Genomic DNA, 14,618 nt, shown 5'->3' on the forward strand with positions numbered 1-14,618 from the left:
CAAGCAAAGGGTTGCTTTTTTTCCCTTTGAAAACCTCCTTTTCTAATCCCTAGAGGAAAATACATGAGAATTGAATTCAAAGACTACAGTAGCTTTAGCCACAGAACTCAATATTTTAAAATGAGCTTTCATTTTAAAATTCTTCCTTTTCTATGGGGCACCTGGGTGGCGCAGTCAGTTAAGCGTCCGACTTCAGCCAGGTCACGATCTTGCGGTCCGTGAGTTCGAGCCCCGCGTCGGGCTCTGGGCTGATGGCTCAGAGCCTGGAGCCTGTTTCCGATTCTGTGTCTCCCTCTCTCTCTGCCCCTCCCCCGTTCATGCTCTGTCTCTCTCTGTCCCAAAATTAAATAAACGTTGAAAAAAAAAATTTTTTTTTTAAAAATAAATAAAATTCTTCCTTTTCTAGAAATAGAGGAGGTAATGTTCTCACATTCAGTTTTGTTTCATCACTTAACCAAATGAGTTCTGAAAGGTTTGCTTTCATAAATAAGTAACACTTTTAACCATTTAAGTAATTTCTAAAACTCAGCTCATCTTTCAGACCTCTGGGTTCTGGAGTAGCCTAAATGCCACCACTTCTGCTTTTAGGTCCAGTGTGCATCTTTCTTTCTCTTATCCTCTGATAGAATTTCATCTGCTCAGGTAATTACAGAAATCAGAGATTTTAAAGCATAATCAGGCCCTGAGAATTTAAAAATACTTAAAAAGAGCTAAGAGACCTAGAAGAAATTTCAGGGACCATCTCACTTCTTATTAGATATGAGAAAACTGAGACCCCAAAGGGTCTTGCCCAAGGTCATATAACTAATTGACTGATCTAGAATCAAAATCTAGATTTTTCTCAATCCTGAATTAGCACTCTCTCTCTCCCAAATTACCTGGTCTCTCTATATTTTCATCCTTTTCGATACGATCTTCAGACACAGATTGTTTAATTCATGCTAACCCAAAGTAAGATGCAGGGTACTTCTTGGTTCCATTAGTTATCACCATCTCCTTTCATTGGCTGGAAGATCAGAGACAGGAGAGAAAGTCCTGCCAGGCCTCCTCACTCCATGGATTAAGTGACAGCATGGGCTGTCTGGTGCCTTGCCCAGGAAGTCTGATTGTTCCTGCTTAGAACAGGAAGTATCTGGAATGTTAGGAGGCACAGTATCACCTTCCCTTTATAAGGACTGGATTTTCTGTTTTTTGTTCTCATTTGCCTAGGGACATCAGACAATTTCAAGCTGGGCAAAAACCTAAATCTCATCCACCACCAAGACTATTCTGTTGATGTTTTCTAGCTTCTCCTATGAGACATGCCAAGGGGCTTAGAGGAAACTCTAGCCTCTTGAACCAACTGACCTTATATTTATTTATAAGGCATGTTTCTTCCAAGAAGTTCCAAAAGTTTCATATACACTCTCTCACTTGATCCTTCCGTTCCCATGAGGGGAAGCATTTCACTTTTATCTTCCTGCCACAGCCACAGTGTCCCTGATGTATACACAATTTCTCTCCAGGGTCTAACACTCAAAGGTTAGAGTCTCTAGAAGCCACACATTCTCAGCTGAAGTATCAGCCAACTGCACTATTCTAGGCACTAGGGTGCCTAGTGTTCACCAGAGTGAACAGCTCCATGACTTCATGGAGCTTACATACAAAGTAAAAAGGCTGTTTCATTACCCACTGAATTCAGAACCATAAATACAATGGATCCTGATAAAAGAAAAACAATCACTACAGTCTCAACTACTGACAGGAATATCCACAGTTTTACATTTATCTGGTAATACAGAATCTATTTGCTAGGGGTGTATATGGATTGCACTAGAAGACAGGAGATTTGTATTCTAATCCTGACTCCTGTACCAACAAATTGCATGACCTTGAGCAAATAATGTAACCTCTCTGGCCCTTAATTTTATTTTTTGAAGATGATAGGCAAGATTTCCCATGTCTTTCTTGATCTTCAATGACTGGTGATGGGTTAACTCCACCTAGGATGGCTGGTATGGTATGAAGATTGACTGCCAACATCAGAAGAGAAGGAATCTACTTCAGTCGTTCTTATTTGTAGGATGGGGTTGAAGGCAAAAGTGCAAAACACTGCACACCTTCTAAGATTATTAATAGCATCTCCCTATGCATTAATCTATGAAATCAATCAGTGCCTCACCTACTCTCTGTTCAACACTGGGATAGATACTTTGAGGATGGGAGACATTTGAAAAGATCTTTAATGTTAAGGAGCTTCCAAATGAAAGTACGCAATAGTAAATAACTCAAAACAAAAGTGTATGAAAGAGGTTTTTAAGTTCACAAGAGAAGGAAATCAAAGAGAGCTAAATTAGAAACCCCTGAGGAAAGGTGGAACTTTACCTGTATCTATACATAACAACCACTATCACAACAATAATGGCAGCTAACATTTATTGAGTGCTTGATATGTGGTACATGTATGCATTAAGTACTTCTGTGGGCTATCTCATTTAATCCTCAAAACAACCCCAGAAATAAATGCTATTTTTGTGCCTATTTTACAGAATGGGAAACATGACGCTTAGAGAGAAGCCTAATATACTTGATAAATAGTAAATCCAGGCAATGTGATCCCATAGTGTTCCTCACCATTGAATGGCTATGGAATGCTTTCTCCACAAGTGACATAAAGAGATAAGCACAGTATCTGGCAGCTTAATGTTCCCTATATTATTTGTTTTCTTTTTCTACCCACCCCCCACAAGTATTCACCCCACCACTACACATTCCCATCCCAACTCACATACCTACACACTTCATATTTTCCAATTTTAACAACCTTCTAAGTTCTGTTGAAGGTCGACTCTGGGAATGAAGTTTTCTCACAATAGTCAAGCTTGGTCATAGTACATATTTCTAACAGCCTATTGTGTGACTGGTTCTGTGCTATTCTGCGAGGTCACTGGCAGTATTTAATGTCTATGACATTAACACTTTTGATGTCTTACAGCACTGTTAAGGTAGTTTCTATATTATTATTATACATTTTCTGCATGACTGATCTTTTCATACAGTTTCATTGTGACAGCTAACTCTAAATTCCTTTGTGTTGTTCCTGGGGTCTTAGCATAGAAGACATCAGAAAGTATTCAAAAGTTCAAAAGCTGAGGTGTTTCAAGTGGCCCCGCCCCAGACTGCACAGAATTCTCAACACAGCCAAAGGGCAAGCAGGCCCAAGCCTGGGCATTCTGGCAAGTCACCCACCAGAATGACAGAAGACCAGTCAACAAACACAACTCTGGCATGACTAAGAGGAAGGGGGTCGGGAGTCTCAGTTCCCTTTCTTCAGTGTTCAATGTTACTAAAGAAAATAAAGACTCAGCACAATGTGGTTCCCAGTCAAAAAAGCCAAAAGCTGACGTGTTTGTGAAGTTTTCATTCATTAGAAAAATGATCCAAGTCAAATAAATACAGGCAACACTTCGAGGTTTGAACCTACCCCGTTTAGAGAGTCTTCAGGTACAGACTCTGTGACCAATTTTGGACATAAAGGTAATCTACACATGTTTGCAATTCCTTAAGCACATGTACTCTCACAGAACTGAACCTATCTTCTTCTGAACTACTAAATTATAATTCTACCTGTTCTTTCAAAATAAAAAAAAAACTGGGGCACCTACGTGGCTCAGTCAGTTAAGCATCTGACTCTTGATTTTGGCTCAGGTCATGAATTCACACTTAGTGAGTTTGAGCCCTGCATCAGGGTCTGCGTTGACAGTGCTGATTCCGCTTGGGATTCTCTCTCCCCTCCCTACCTGCCACTCTCCAACCCCGCCCCCCATTCTGCCCCTCCTCTGCTCTCTTTCAGAAATAAATAAACATTTAAAAAATAAAAGAAAAAACCAACAATCCTTAAAAAAAAAAGGCAACTCCAGTTCAAAGATTTTTTTTAATCTTTTACTTTTATAAAATAATGTAAGTCAGTCACTTAACTAACTGAGTCACGCAGGCGCCCCTAGTAAATATTTTACATCACCAAAATTTTAGTTATAAAACTTCAAGATGATAAGGGAATTTTTAAAGACTGAAAAAGCCACTAAGAATTATAAGATTATGTATTAAGGTTAAAAGGACATTAATCTTATTCTAATGGATGGCATCAAACACTGTATGTAGAAGATTTTTTTTTAAGTGGGAACTAATTTTTTTTTTCATTAAAGTTCTATAGTATACGGGTGCCTGGGAGACTCAGTCAGTTAAGCATCCAACTTTGGCTCAGGTCATAATCTCACAGCTCGTGAGTTTGAGCCCTGAGTCAGGCTCTGTGCTGACAGCTCAGAGCCTACAGCCTGCTTCAGATTCTGTCTCCCTCTCTCTCTGCCCCTCCCCCGCTCACACTCTGTCTCTAAATAAACATTAAAAATTTTTTTAAAAAAGCACTGAAGTATAAAGTGACCTTAGAGCCTGGGTTCTCTGGAATAGTTACAATTTCAAATATTCTACTTCCATAAGTGAATGGCTTTCTGAAAATCGTATTATTTTGTTATCCAGGCTAGTCTGTATATCTCTTCCATATCTTCTATCTGAAAATAAAATAAAAGTTCTTTGTGGGATCATATGATCTACATGTTGGTTTGGGTAAATAAATCATCATAGACATAGCAGGGGAAAAAATATCAGGTTACAAATTTAAGAGATCCTGACTCTAATGTCTATTGCATTACTGCCTATGAAATGACCACTAGACTTTCAAATAGCTAACACAGAGGAAATATAATCAATACTAAGACTTGCAGTACCTGTGAGGAAAACCAAAGTACTAGCACAGAAGCCTGATTGTTCTTAATACTAAGAACCGAGATATATTTCTCTATTAAGTACCTACTCATAGAGGTAATATGAACATTGACAACATCCTTCAACACAGCAATGTGCTTCAATGGATTTCTTATTATAATAAATATGCTGAAGACTTTCGACCAAAACACAAATTCACAGACACCAACATCTGCCCTCTGAAATGTTGTTTTTGGGAAGTGACTCAGTACCTCTTCTGGATGCCAACTGCTATAGCTCTGTAAAGGTAAATGTCTGGATTTTTTAAACTGAAAATATTAAAGTAGTTTCATCCTTAGTCAAGAATTCAAATGTTCTGGATTGACCTACTGCCTGTAAACTAATTTGCTGGTTCTGGCGTGAATACAATATAGTTGAATTAAATTTTATTAAATTCCAGTGAGATCCAGACAGAATTTCTTTTTTCTCTTTCTTACAAGGGAAGAGGGAAGAAAACGTTTCTCTCTGTGATTGTGCATGGAATATGCTACAGAAATGTCAAAGTAAAGAATGTGAATGTGCATTTGTTGCAATAAGAATATAGAGGAAATTCTACTTAAAAAAAATACACCAGGGTCACCTGGGTGGCTCAGTTGGTTAAGCATCTGACTTCACGTCAGGTCATGAGTTCTCAGTTCATGGGTTCGAGCCCTGAAGCAGGTTTTGTGCTGACAGCCCAGAGCCTGGAGCCTGTTGCAGATTCTGTGTCTCCCTCTCTCTCTCTCTGTCACTCCCCCACTTAAGCTTTCTCTCTCTCTCTCTCTCTCTCTCTCTATCAAAAATAAATAAACCATTTTTTAAAAATTTTTAAAATAAATCAACACACCAAAAAAACTCCTAAACTTTCCCAAACTTTAATGTGATTATTTGCTTTATAAATTATATCTTCCACATAATTTAAGTGTTCAGTAACAGCTCACTGATTATCAGACTAAGACAAAGGAAATTTAGAGCAGAACTATTAAGAGCCATAATCTACTAATTGATCAAAGAGAAAAAAGCTAAAATTATAATGCAAATCAAAAACAAAAGGATTATAAGTGAAAATGTGATACATTCAAATGAATACAGTGAAGCATTTCTATCAAAGCTGCCTCTAATATTTCTTTCACTGGACTGTGTTTGGTTTTGTTTCTACAACAGGATAAAGAAGAAAACCACTAGAGTTTCTTTGACCATCAGTTCCCTGGTTAATGAAACCTCCAACATCAGATCAAGTTATTCTACCTTAGTTCAACCACTGTATATTGACCCCCAAAGGGTATGTTCAGTTTTAAAAGCCTTCTGAGGGGTCCCAGTAATGGAGACACAGGCCCAGAGAAAAAGGAATTAATGCAACTTTCTTAAAAAGTATACATGAGGGGAACCTTCAGCTGCATGACCTCAAAAAAGAACAAGAAAGAAATCCACGGGTCTCAGAAATAACTCCATGGTAGTTCTGTGGGTCAGCCATTTGTTTATGTCCCAGATCATAAGACACAGTTGGTTTCTAGGAGCTCAGTCCCATAAAAGAGTATTCCAAATATCCATGGAATGAATTCCCTTTTAATTAAAAGAAGAGGGGAGGGGGGCAGGGAGATGCTTTTACAAAGGCCTAAAAGAGAAGACAAGAGCAACTGTATAGAGGAAAAAAAAAGCTAGTCAGTAAAACTTACAAGTTATTTATGCCTTTTATATACAGTCTCTACATAATTGCCAAAACTCATTTCCCAAATGTAATTGCCTAGTGTTACATCTCACCATCTCAGCTGATGGAAAGCTGCAGGAAAGGGAAAAAAAGGTGGCACAGGAACAGATATCTCAAATAACATTTAAATTAGAAGCTTTATCCTTTTCAAAGAGGAAATCTGGGGTGTGGTGGTAGCAGCTAAAATTGATTCAGTCAATCCATGGCCACCATGTACCTAAGTTTCAGGACCTTGACAGTATGGATGATAGTGTCTCTTCTATTTCTTAAACCAGATGCTGAGTCCCTGCAGCAACCTGTCCAGATCCACCTGTGTTGTAGCCCCTGTGTTCACCAAGGTAACTTATCCATACTGCATGAAGTTAAGATTTTATAGATAAATTGTAGATGTTATCAAAGCGGTAAGAAGAAGGAAAAGGGAAAACTAAGAAGAACCTCAGAAATAATTGTTTTATGATGCTAAAAGTCAGTACCAGAAGGGGAGAAATTACTGTTCAATGTCACAGGGCATTACTCAGGGATAAACTAAGGGTTTATCCTATACTCTTTAGACTTTTGGTCTAGGTCAATCTCCAGCTCTGGAGGGCAATTCTTGGATTCCACTCTCCAAGTAGACTATTCTCTACCTGACCTCATGGTTTATCTGATTCTCCGAACCAGCAATAAGATGCCCCTTTGAAGAAGTCAATAAGCAAAGCAATGTCTATTTCCTGCTTGGCGAACAGTGAGAGATCAGGATTAAGAAGGCTCCTGTATCATCTATGGAAAAAGCAGGATTCAACCAATGAGGCCAACCCAAAGTAAGGTGAAACCTCTGGGCTCACTGTGCCCCAGTTTCCAAAACTGACAGAAATGGAACCACTGCTTCTTGCTGGCTGAAATGAGAAGCAGGGCAGACTTAACGTGTACCAAATACAGGAAGGAAGCCATAGGAAACAATGTCATTAAGAATAAGGAGCGGGATGCCTGGGTGGCTCAGGGAGTTAAATATCTGACTCTTAATTTCAGCTCAGGTCATGATCTCACAATCATGAGATGGACAAGGTGGAGACTGGGATCTCTATCCTCCTCTCTCTCTGCCCCTCCCTTGCTCATAGGCATTTGTGTGCTCTCTGTCTCTGTCTCTTTCTCTTTCTCTCAAAATAAATAAATATTTTTTTTAAAAAAAAAGAAGAAGAAGGAGCATTACTCTAGATTCTGGAAGCTTGCTTGCAGCAGAGGCTGTCCACAATATGTGTTTATTATTTCTACAAGTTTCCTACTACATTCCTTCCCTGTGATAATGCAGCCCTGGTCATCAGGCCTCAAGGGCTGTGCTCGTGGTCAGTGTGTCTCACCTGATAGGACTTCAGATACTCCCTCTCTAGAGTTATAATCTGAAATGTAATTCTAGATTCTAGAGGATTCTGAAGCTGAAAACAGGAGATGAAGGGAATCGAGATTTAAGGTGGATATTTACACAAATGCCACCCATTCATGCATGCACTGTGATATCAAACCACCTATTTTTATATACTTTTTATATAACAGTATAACTCTTCACTCTTTAAAGAAGGTTTTCAGATTATTTATCTTAAATGAGCCTCAAAACCTTAACCAAGGCTGAGCATTTTGCTAGCCTTATTTCACAGATAAAGAAGCTAAATTCCACAGAGATTAAGAGTTTCCAACTTCTGGGGCTCCTGGGTGGCTCAGTCAGTTTAAGCATCTAACCTAGGCTCAAGTCATGATCTCACAATTCATGGGTTCAATCCCGACGTTGGGTTCTGTCCTGAGAGCTCAGAGCCTGAAGCCTGCTTTGGATTCTGTGTCTCCCTCTCTCTCTGCCCCCCCCCCCCCCAGTCTCTGTTTTTCTCTCTTTCTCTAAAAATAAACAAACATTTAAAAAAATTTTTGTTTTATTTATTCTTTTTTTAATTTTTTTTTCAACGTTTATTTATTTTGGGGACAGAGAGAGACAGAGCATGAACGGGGGAGGGGCAGAGAGAGAGGGAGACACAGAATCGGAAACAGGCTCCAGGCTCTGAGCCATCAGCCCAGAGCCCGACGCGGGGCTCGAACTCCCGGACCGCGAGATCGTGACCTGGCTGAAGTCAGACGCTTAACCGACTGCACCACCCAGGCGCCCCAAAAAATTTTTGTTTTAAATAGCTCCCAAGTTTTTCAAGGGTACCTGGCTGGCTCTGTCAGAGCATGCAACTCTTGGTCTCACAGTTATTAATTTGAACCCCATGTTGAGTAAAGAGATTACTTAAAAATAAAATCTTAAAAAAAAAAGTTTCCAAGTTCCTATGATCAGCATCAACCAGCTAGTGGAAGAGTTGAGATTTTGGTCCAAGTCTTCTAACTCATGATTCAGAATCCTTAACAAATTACAAATACTGCCCACGCTACGTGACTGGTAATAAAGATTAAATCTATGACTATATATGAACTCAACAAAATAATACAACAAAGGGAAGAGTTTCCAACTAATTGGTTCCCTATTTTGAAAATTTAGATCTATTTTGAAAAACAGACCTTGGGGAAGTGAAAAACAACTTTCTCTATGATATTAAGGTAAAAATAACTTCTATGTGACTGTCAAGCACACTATAAAGCACAAAGCGTCCCAGCAACTCCTTGTTTTGCTTAAAGGACAGTCAGATGTCAATGACTATGACAAAAAGCATACTTACCACAGTAGGCATCCTAAATCATTGCATATGGTGAAAGAGTTTCTTCCATTCTGCGAATTCTGTTTCTTCTTCAGCATCTTCAAGACATCTCTACAACCAGTGGTCAGTCTGTCACATTTGAATGCCACGTCCAGGCAATAACCACAGTTCGAATTCACTGGCACAGAGAGAAAAAGGAGATAGCAGACTCTGAGGACTTCCAGATTCTGAGGAGAAGTATTGTCACAAGCTTTTTGATTTGCTTTTTATTTCAATTAACCTTGAAATCTAATTCATGTTGTAAAGTTTAATACCTGATCTGTTACAGGCTCAGAAATTTCTATTGTTAAACAATTATTATTTCAAATCCAAGTGATTCTTCAACAAAACAACCAAAAAAGAAAAGACAGCAGGGTTTTTTGTTGTTTGTTTGTTTTATGTGTGTGTGTGACACAACAGTTTTAATGGCTGTGAAAAGATTGGTTTATTTTCACAAATTAACTATTAGTTCTTGACATACAAACAGCAAAAAAATATGAGAATAAACATATTTTTTAAGAGTAAAACAAATTAATAATGATGCATAGCTTCCTAAACATGTTTTTTTTTAAGTTTCTTACCAAATAATTAATTTAGGGAAGAGTAACAAGTATGATGATCTATCTCATGCTAAACACTGAGTTTATACTTTATAAGCAATCTTTCATTTAATCCTCACATCAAGATTTTGAAGGATGCATTACCTACATTTTATAAGAAAAGTGAAATTCAGAAACACTAAATGAGCCTCAAAACCCCAGCCAAGGCTGAGCATTTTGCTAGCCTTGCCCAAGGTTACAAAGCTAATCAATGCTGCGAGTCAGGGTTCAAGCCCAAAACAGTTCTTGCACCAAGTGAAGAAAATATATTCATTTAAATATTAATTCAGAACTGAACATTTGTACATCACATTCAGGAAGGAAAATCTCAAATTATACAATCTCAAATTATACAATTTGATACTAGCATAAAGAAAAAATTTTAAATTACCCATATTCTCATCACCCAGAGAAAACTATTAATCTTTGTTATTTTTCTACAATACTACTACAGTATGTTTATAATGGAATATGCATTGTAATTAACGAGATTAAAAGAAAGAAGTTTTCTTGAGAAAAAGAGACTACCAGAGGATCAATGGTTCAGTAATGGTTCCCAATCAGAGAATGGGATAGAAATGAAGAATTAAGGCCCAGAGAAGTAATTTTCACCTAATCACAAAGCAATTCAATGATAGAACAGGACAAAAACACAGTTCTTCTACTACCCTGCCAAGTATTCATTCCAATATGTACCTTTTCTGGGTTTCCACAGAATTTATAGCCTGTGACTCCAGATTACAGTCAACCTTCCATTTGCTTTATTCAAGTTATTTCTCATATAACATGGCCCCTTCTCCCAACTAAATTAACCATCATGTAAATTCTCTTTACTCTCGTGTTTTATCTTTCAGAAGCTTGTTTATCGTCTATTCCTGGTAAGCACAATTTTTCAACATCTTGATAATAAATGATTAAATCAAAATTTCCATCAGAAGACTTTGTCTCCTAGATCAATTTTGCCTACATGAGCAGTTTTGAGGCTACCCTATACCACCTTTTGAGTTGACACAACAAAAGCAGCAAGATAACTGGGATTTATCAGTGTATTTATTCATCTATTCATTCACTTAATATAGTACAGATGATGGCCAGGTTCCATTCTGGGCACTGAGGAGGTGTCCTGCCATCAAACACCCAAGCTGTTGACTGTCCAAGAAGTAGGGTAGGGCCCATCACACAATGGTCTTCACTGTACTAACAGTAGGTTGAACAATTCTGGCGATAATTTTTAGGTCAGTTCAGAAAATCTTTCTACAGGACCTTCATGCTAAACACTAAAGCTACAGAAATCTGTAAGTCAGGGAATAAAGTGTGATGCTTGCTTTCAAGGAACTCACAGTATAGTAAAAAGATGTGTCAGAAAGACAGGACAGGTGATGGAGACTGTGCTGGGATTATTCTAGGTTGTGTTTTTAAGATTTATCATCAGGAGCCCAGTCAAAGACAAAAAGTCTAACCAGATGGATTTTTTAAAAACCCAGGAATACTCTATTTATTCCTAATATCTACTCTCCCAGACATCCTCCCTATTTGTTTATTAATTTGGGGTCTCCAAAAACTCTGGTCAAATTGAATCTCTTGCCTTTCCAGAGGAAGTCTGCACCTTGATTATCACAGAAGCATTTCCTGAAGACTCTGGAGAATTCAAGTGCATTGCACAAAATGAGGCTGGGACTGCAGTCTCTAAAGCAAGACTCTTTGTTTCCCCAGGTAATTGTTCTTCAGGATCGCCCTGCTCCAATTCAGCCATAAGCCAGGACAAAGATTCTGTTTCTATCTGAGTTGGTGAATAATTATATTTTTCAGAAAGAAAAGTGGAGAAACCAGAGAGTTCTCCAAAGTTACCCATGAGGAAACTTTCTTCAGAACTAGCCTCCTTTCCTTGGAACAGTGATAGCTACACAAAGGACAAAAATGTAGATGATACCCCAATGAACACTATTTCAACTATTCCTCAACCAGCCAGTCACAATGAACATGAGATCCACGTTCCAAAGGAGGATTTCTGCAATGAAAATTCTACTGAGCTACAACCACAATGGTAAGGGCAGACAGACCTAACACTCACTCACTCAACAAGTGTTCTTGGTCTTACAGTATAACATTGAACATGGCAAAGTTCCTGCCCTGAGGGAGCGTTCATTTGCAGTGAATCATGTAACTGTCATTTCCTTGCCCTTCATCGTATACTTCACAAGGGCTGAAACAGCAAATCATGTGCTTAGATCTACATTTAAGGTTTTATTACAGAGACTTCTTTAAAAAAAAAAATTAATGTTGAAATGCCACAAGAATTTTAAAAAGTACAATCTTTTCTCTAAAAGAATTCAGGGTCCTATCTCAATATAAATACATAAAACACTCTGTGATATAAGTTTCTTCCTGTTGCTTAGAATATAGACAAAATTGTCCCTGCATTTAAAAGGCAACTGTAAAACCCATGGGGGAGGGGAAGGAAAAAAAAAAAAAAAGAGGTTAGAGTGGGAGAGAGCCAAAGCATAAGAGACTCAAAAACTGAGAACAAACTGAGGGTTGATGGGGGGTGGGAGGGAGGGGAGGGTAGGTGATGGGCATTGAAGAGGGCATCTTTTGGAATGAGCACCTGGTGTTGTATAGAAACCAATTTGACAATAAATTTCATATATTAAAAAAAATAATAATGGGGTGCCTGGGTGGGGCAGTCGGTTGAGCGTCTGACTTCAGCCAGGTCACGATTTCGCGGTCCGCGAGTTCGAGCCCCGCGTCGGGCTCTGGGCTGATGGCTCAGAGCCTGGAGCCTGTTTCCGATTCTGTGTCTCCCTCTCTCTCTGCCCCTCCCCCGTTCATGCTCTGTCTCTCTCTGTCCCAAAAATAAATAAACGTTGAAAAAAAAATTAAAAAAAAAAAATAATAATAATAATAAAACTTAGGACACAATTTCAAAAAATAAATAAATAAATAATAAAAGGCAACTGTATAAATGGGAAGCTAACTCAGTAGGTGAATTTGCCAACCAGGCTATGTTTAAAACACAATCCACTACCATCTCCAATACCCAAACACAAACCTCAAACCAAAACAGTGACAAAAAAAAAAAAAAAAAAAAACAAAAAACAAAAAAACAAAAACAAAAACAAAAAAAAACCCTAAAAATTGATACTTAAAAGTCATTTAAAATTTTCTGTTTTACCAATATCTAACACAGTCCACTAAATATTTTACCAACCTAAAGTTACCTTTAGATTAAATTTAGGCTAAACACCTTAAATAAAACTTAAAAAATGAACACTCTTGACTATTTTCCAGTATAATTAAACATAGCAACTATTAATTACAAAATAAAAGATACTGGAATAACTTTTAAGATATTCTTGAGTATTTATTTCTTGAGTAGTATTTGGGTTTTTAGGTGGAAAAATTTATCATGTCAGAGATGAAAGGAATCAGAGGTCAAATACATGAAGTACCCCATTCTACAAAGGACAATTGTAGATGACTGGCTGATTTTGCTGAGGGCTGCTTCCTCATGCTTTTATGACCCTGGAATAGGTACTCCCCAAGTAGTTCTTAAAATGAAGCCAGGGAAGGAAAGAATCTGAACTTGGAGATTAACAGACCTGCAACAATGTACGTGAGGCACATAGTAGAATTCATTAAATAGTAGCTATTACTTCACTGCATAGTTTTTTCTTAGGATCAATGTATCTGCAATAATTACCTATCACTGTGATTTTTCAGTTGGTCTCCTGGAACCCCTTTAGCTTCTGGAGTTTCTAGTTGCCTGGAGAGTAGCTACGCTTACAAATAAAGATTTCTCATGAGGTCAAAGAAGAATGGGTGTGTGGGACTAAACACTGCAATTTATTCAACAAACATTTATTAAGCACATCCTATGTGTTTGTTTCTATGTGAGACTTCCCTCAGAAGACAGCCAATACAGCTATCTAAAACTTTTCTCCAGGAGTTCATGTGTTTTGCAGTCTTTTTATGACTTAAAAAGACATTGAGCTTATAACAAAGTACTTTTCTATTTCCACCTTTTTCATTAATAAAACCATCTGTGGGAAAAATTATTCAACAAAAGTTCCATAAAAGTTAACAAGTTTTTACTAAAAGTCAACTATGAGCTACATTGTCCCAGGCAAGATAAAAATGTTATCAACAGTCCCTCCCTCAGTAAACATTTAACTTGGTTGAGGAGATCTATTATACCATGTAATAGTCCATTATGATTTCCTGTTTCATCTGAGTCTCTCAGCAACCCTCTGATTAGGTTAGTAAAACAGATACTATCTTGCTTTTCAGTTAATTATTAAAGCTCAGAGAGTTTAAGCCACTTGTCTAAGGTTACACAGCAAGTATTTGGTACAGTGGGCACTCGCACTCAGGTCTTCAAAATAGATAATAAGAAGGTTAATGTGTCTACAAAGTTGTAGAACATTAACCAAATAAATGTCATAATTTTTACTGCTTGACACCAAACCTAGTGGAATGTCTATTATTATTTCTCACTTGAAAAGAATACAAGACAGACTCAAGTACTCAAAAGGAGAGATTTCAAATTTTAAGTGCTACAGTGGGATGGAGCTTCAGTAATCATAGTGAACTACACATAACCTGAAAATAAAGGAAGCGTTCTTCACTCTTCAGTCCTTTCATACTCAATGTGGTATTTGCCTTCTTAGTTGATATAGCATAAATTAGCTTCATCACATACATCTGACCTCTGACTTTAGACAAAGCTCACAGCACCATTGTACAATAGTATATTTTACATTAAAAAAAAAGGGGGGGGGCTGTACACGAAGAAGGGATGAATGAGTGACAGCTAACAGCCAAGCCACCCTTCCACTG

The 14,618-nt window shown here is 37.9% G+C and overlaps 1 protein-coding gene across 8 annotated transcripts in view; it reads right to left on the bottom strand.

Moving 5' to 3' along the window:
* KLHL3 (kelch like family member 3) overlaps positions 1-14,618 on the bottom strand; it is a 283,806-nt gene that overhangs the window by 247,167 nt on the left and 22,021 nt on the right. For 7 of the 8 annotated variants that reach the window (XM_047851129.1, XM_047851125.1, XM_047851128.1 and 4 more), the window contains one exon: positions 9,166-9,322. In XM_047851129.1, coding sequence (XP_047707085.1) covers positions 9,166-9,322 — 157 coding nt within the window. Of the gene's footprint in view, positions 1-9,165; positions 9,323-14,618 lie in introns of those variants that run through there. The other variant, XM_047851123.1, reaches the window with a different exon arrangement.

Source organism: Prionailurus viverrinus, chromosome A1 (genome assembly GCF_022837055.1).
Source record: "Prionailurus viverrinus isolate Anna chromosome A1, UM_Priviv_1.0, whole genome shotgun sequence".
NCBI lineage: Eukaryota > Metazoa > Chordata > Mammalia > Carnivora > Felidae > Prionailurus > Prionailurus viverrinus.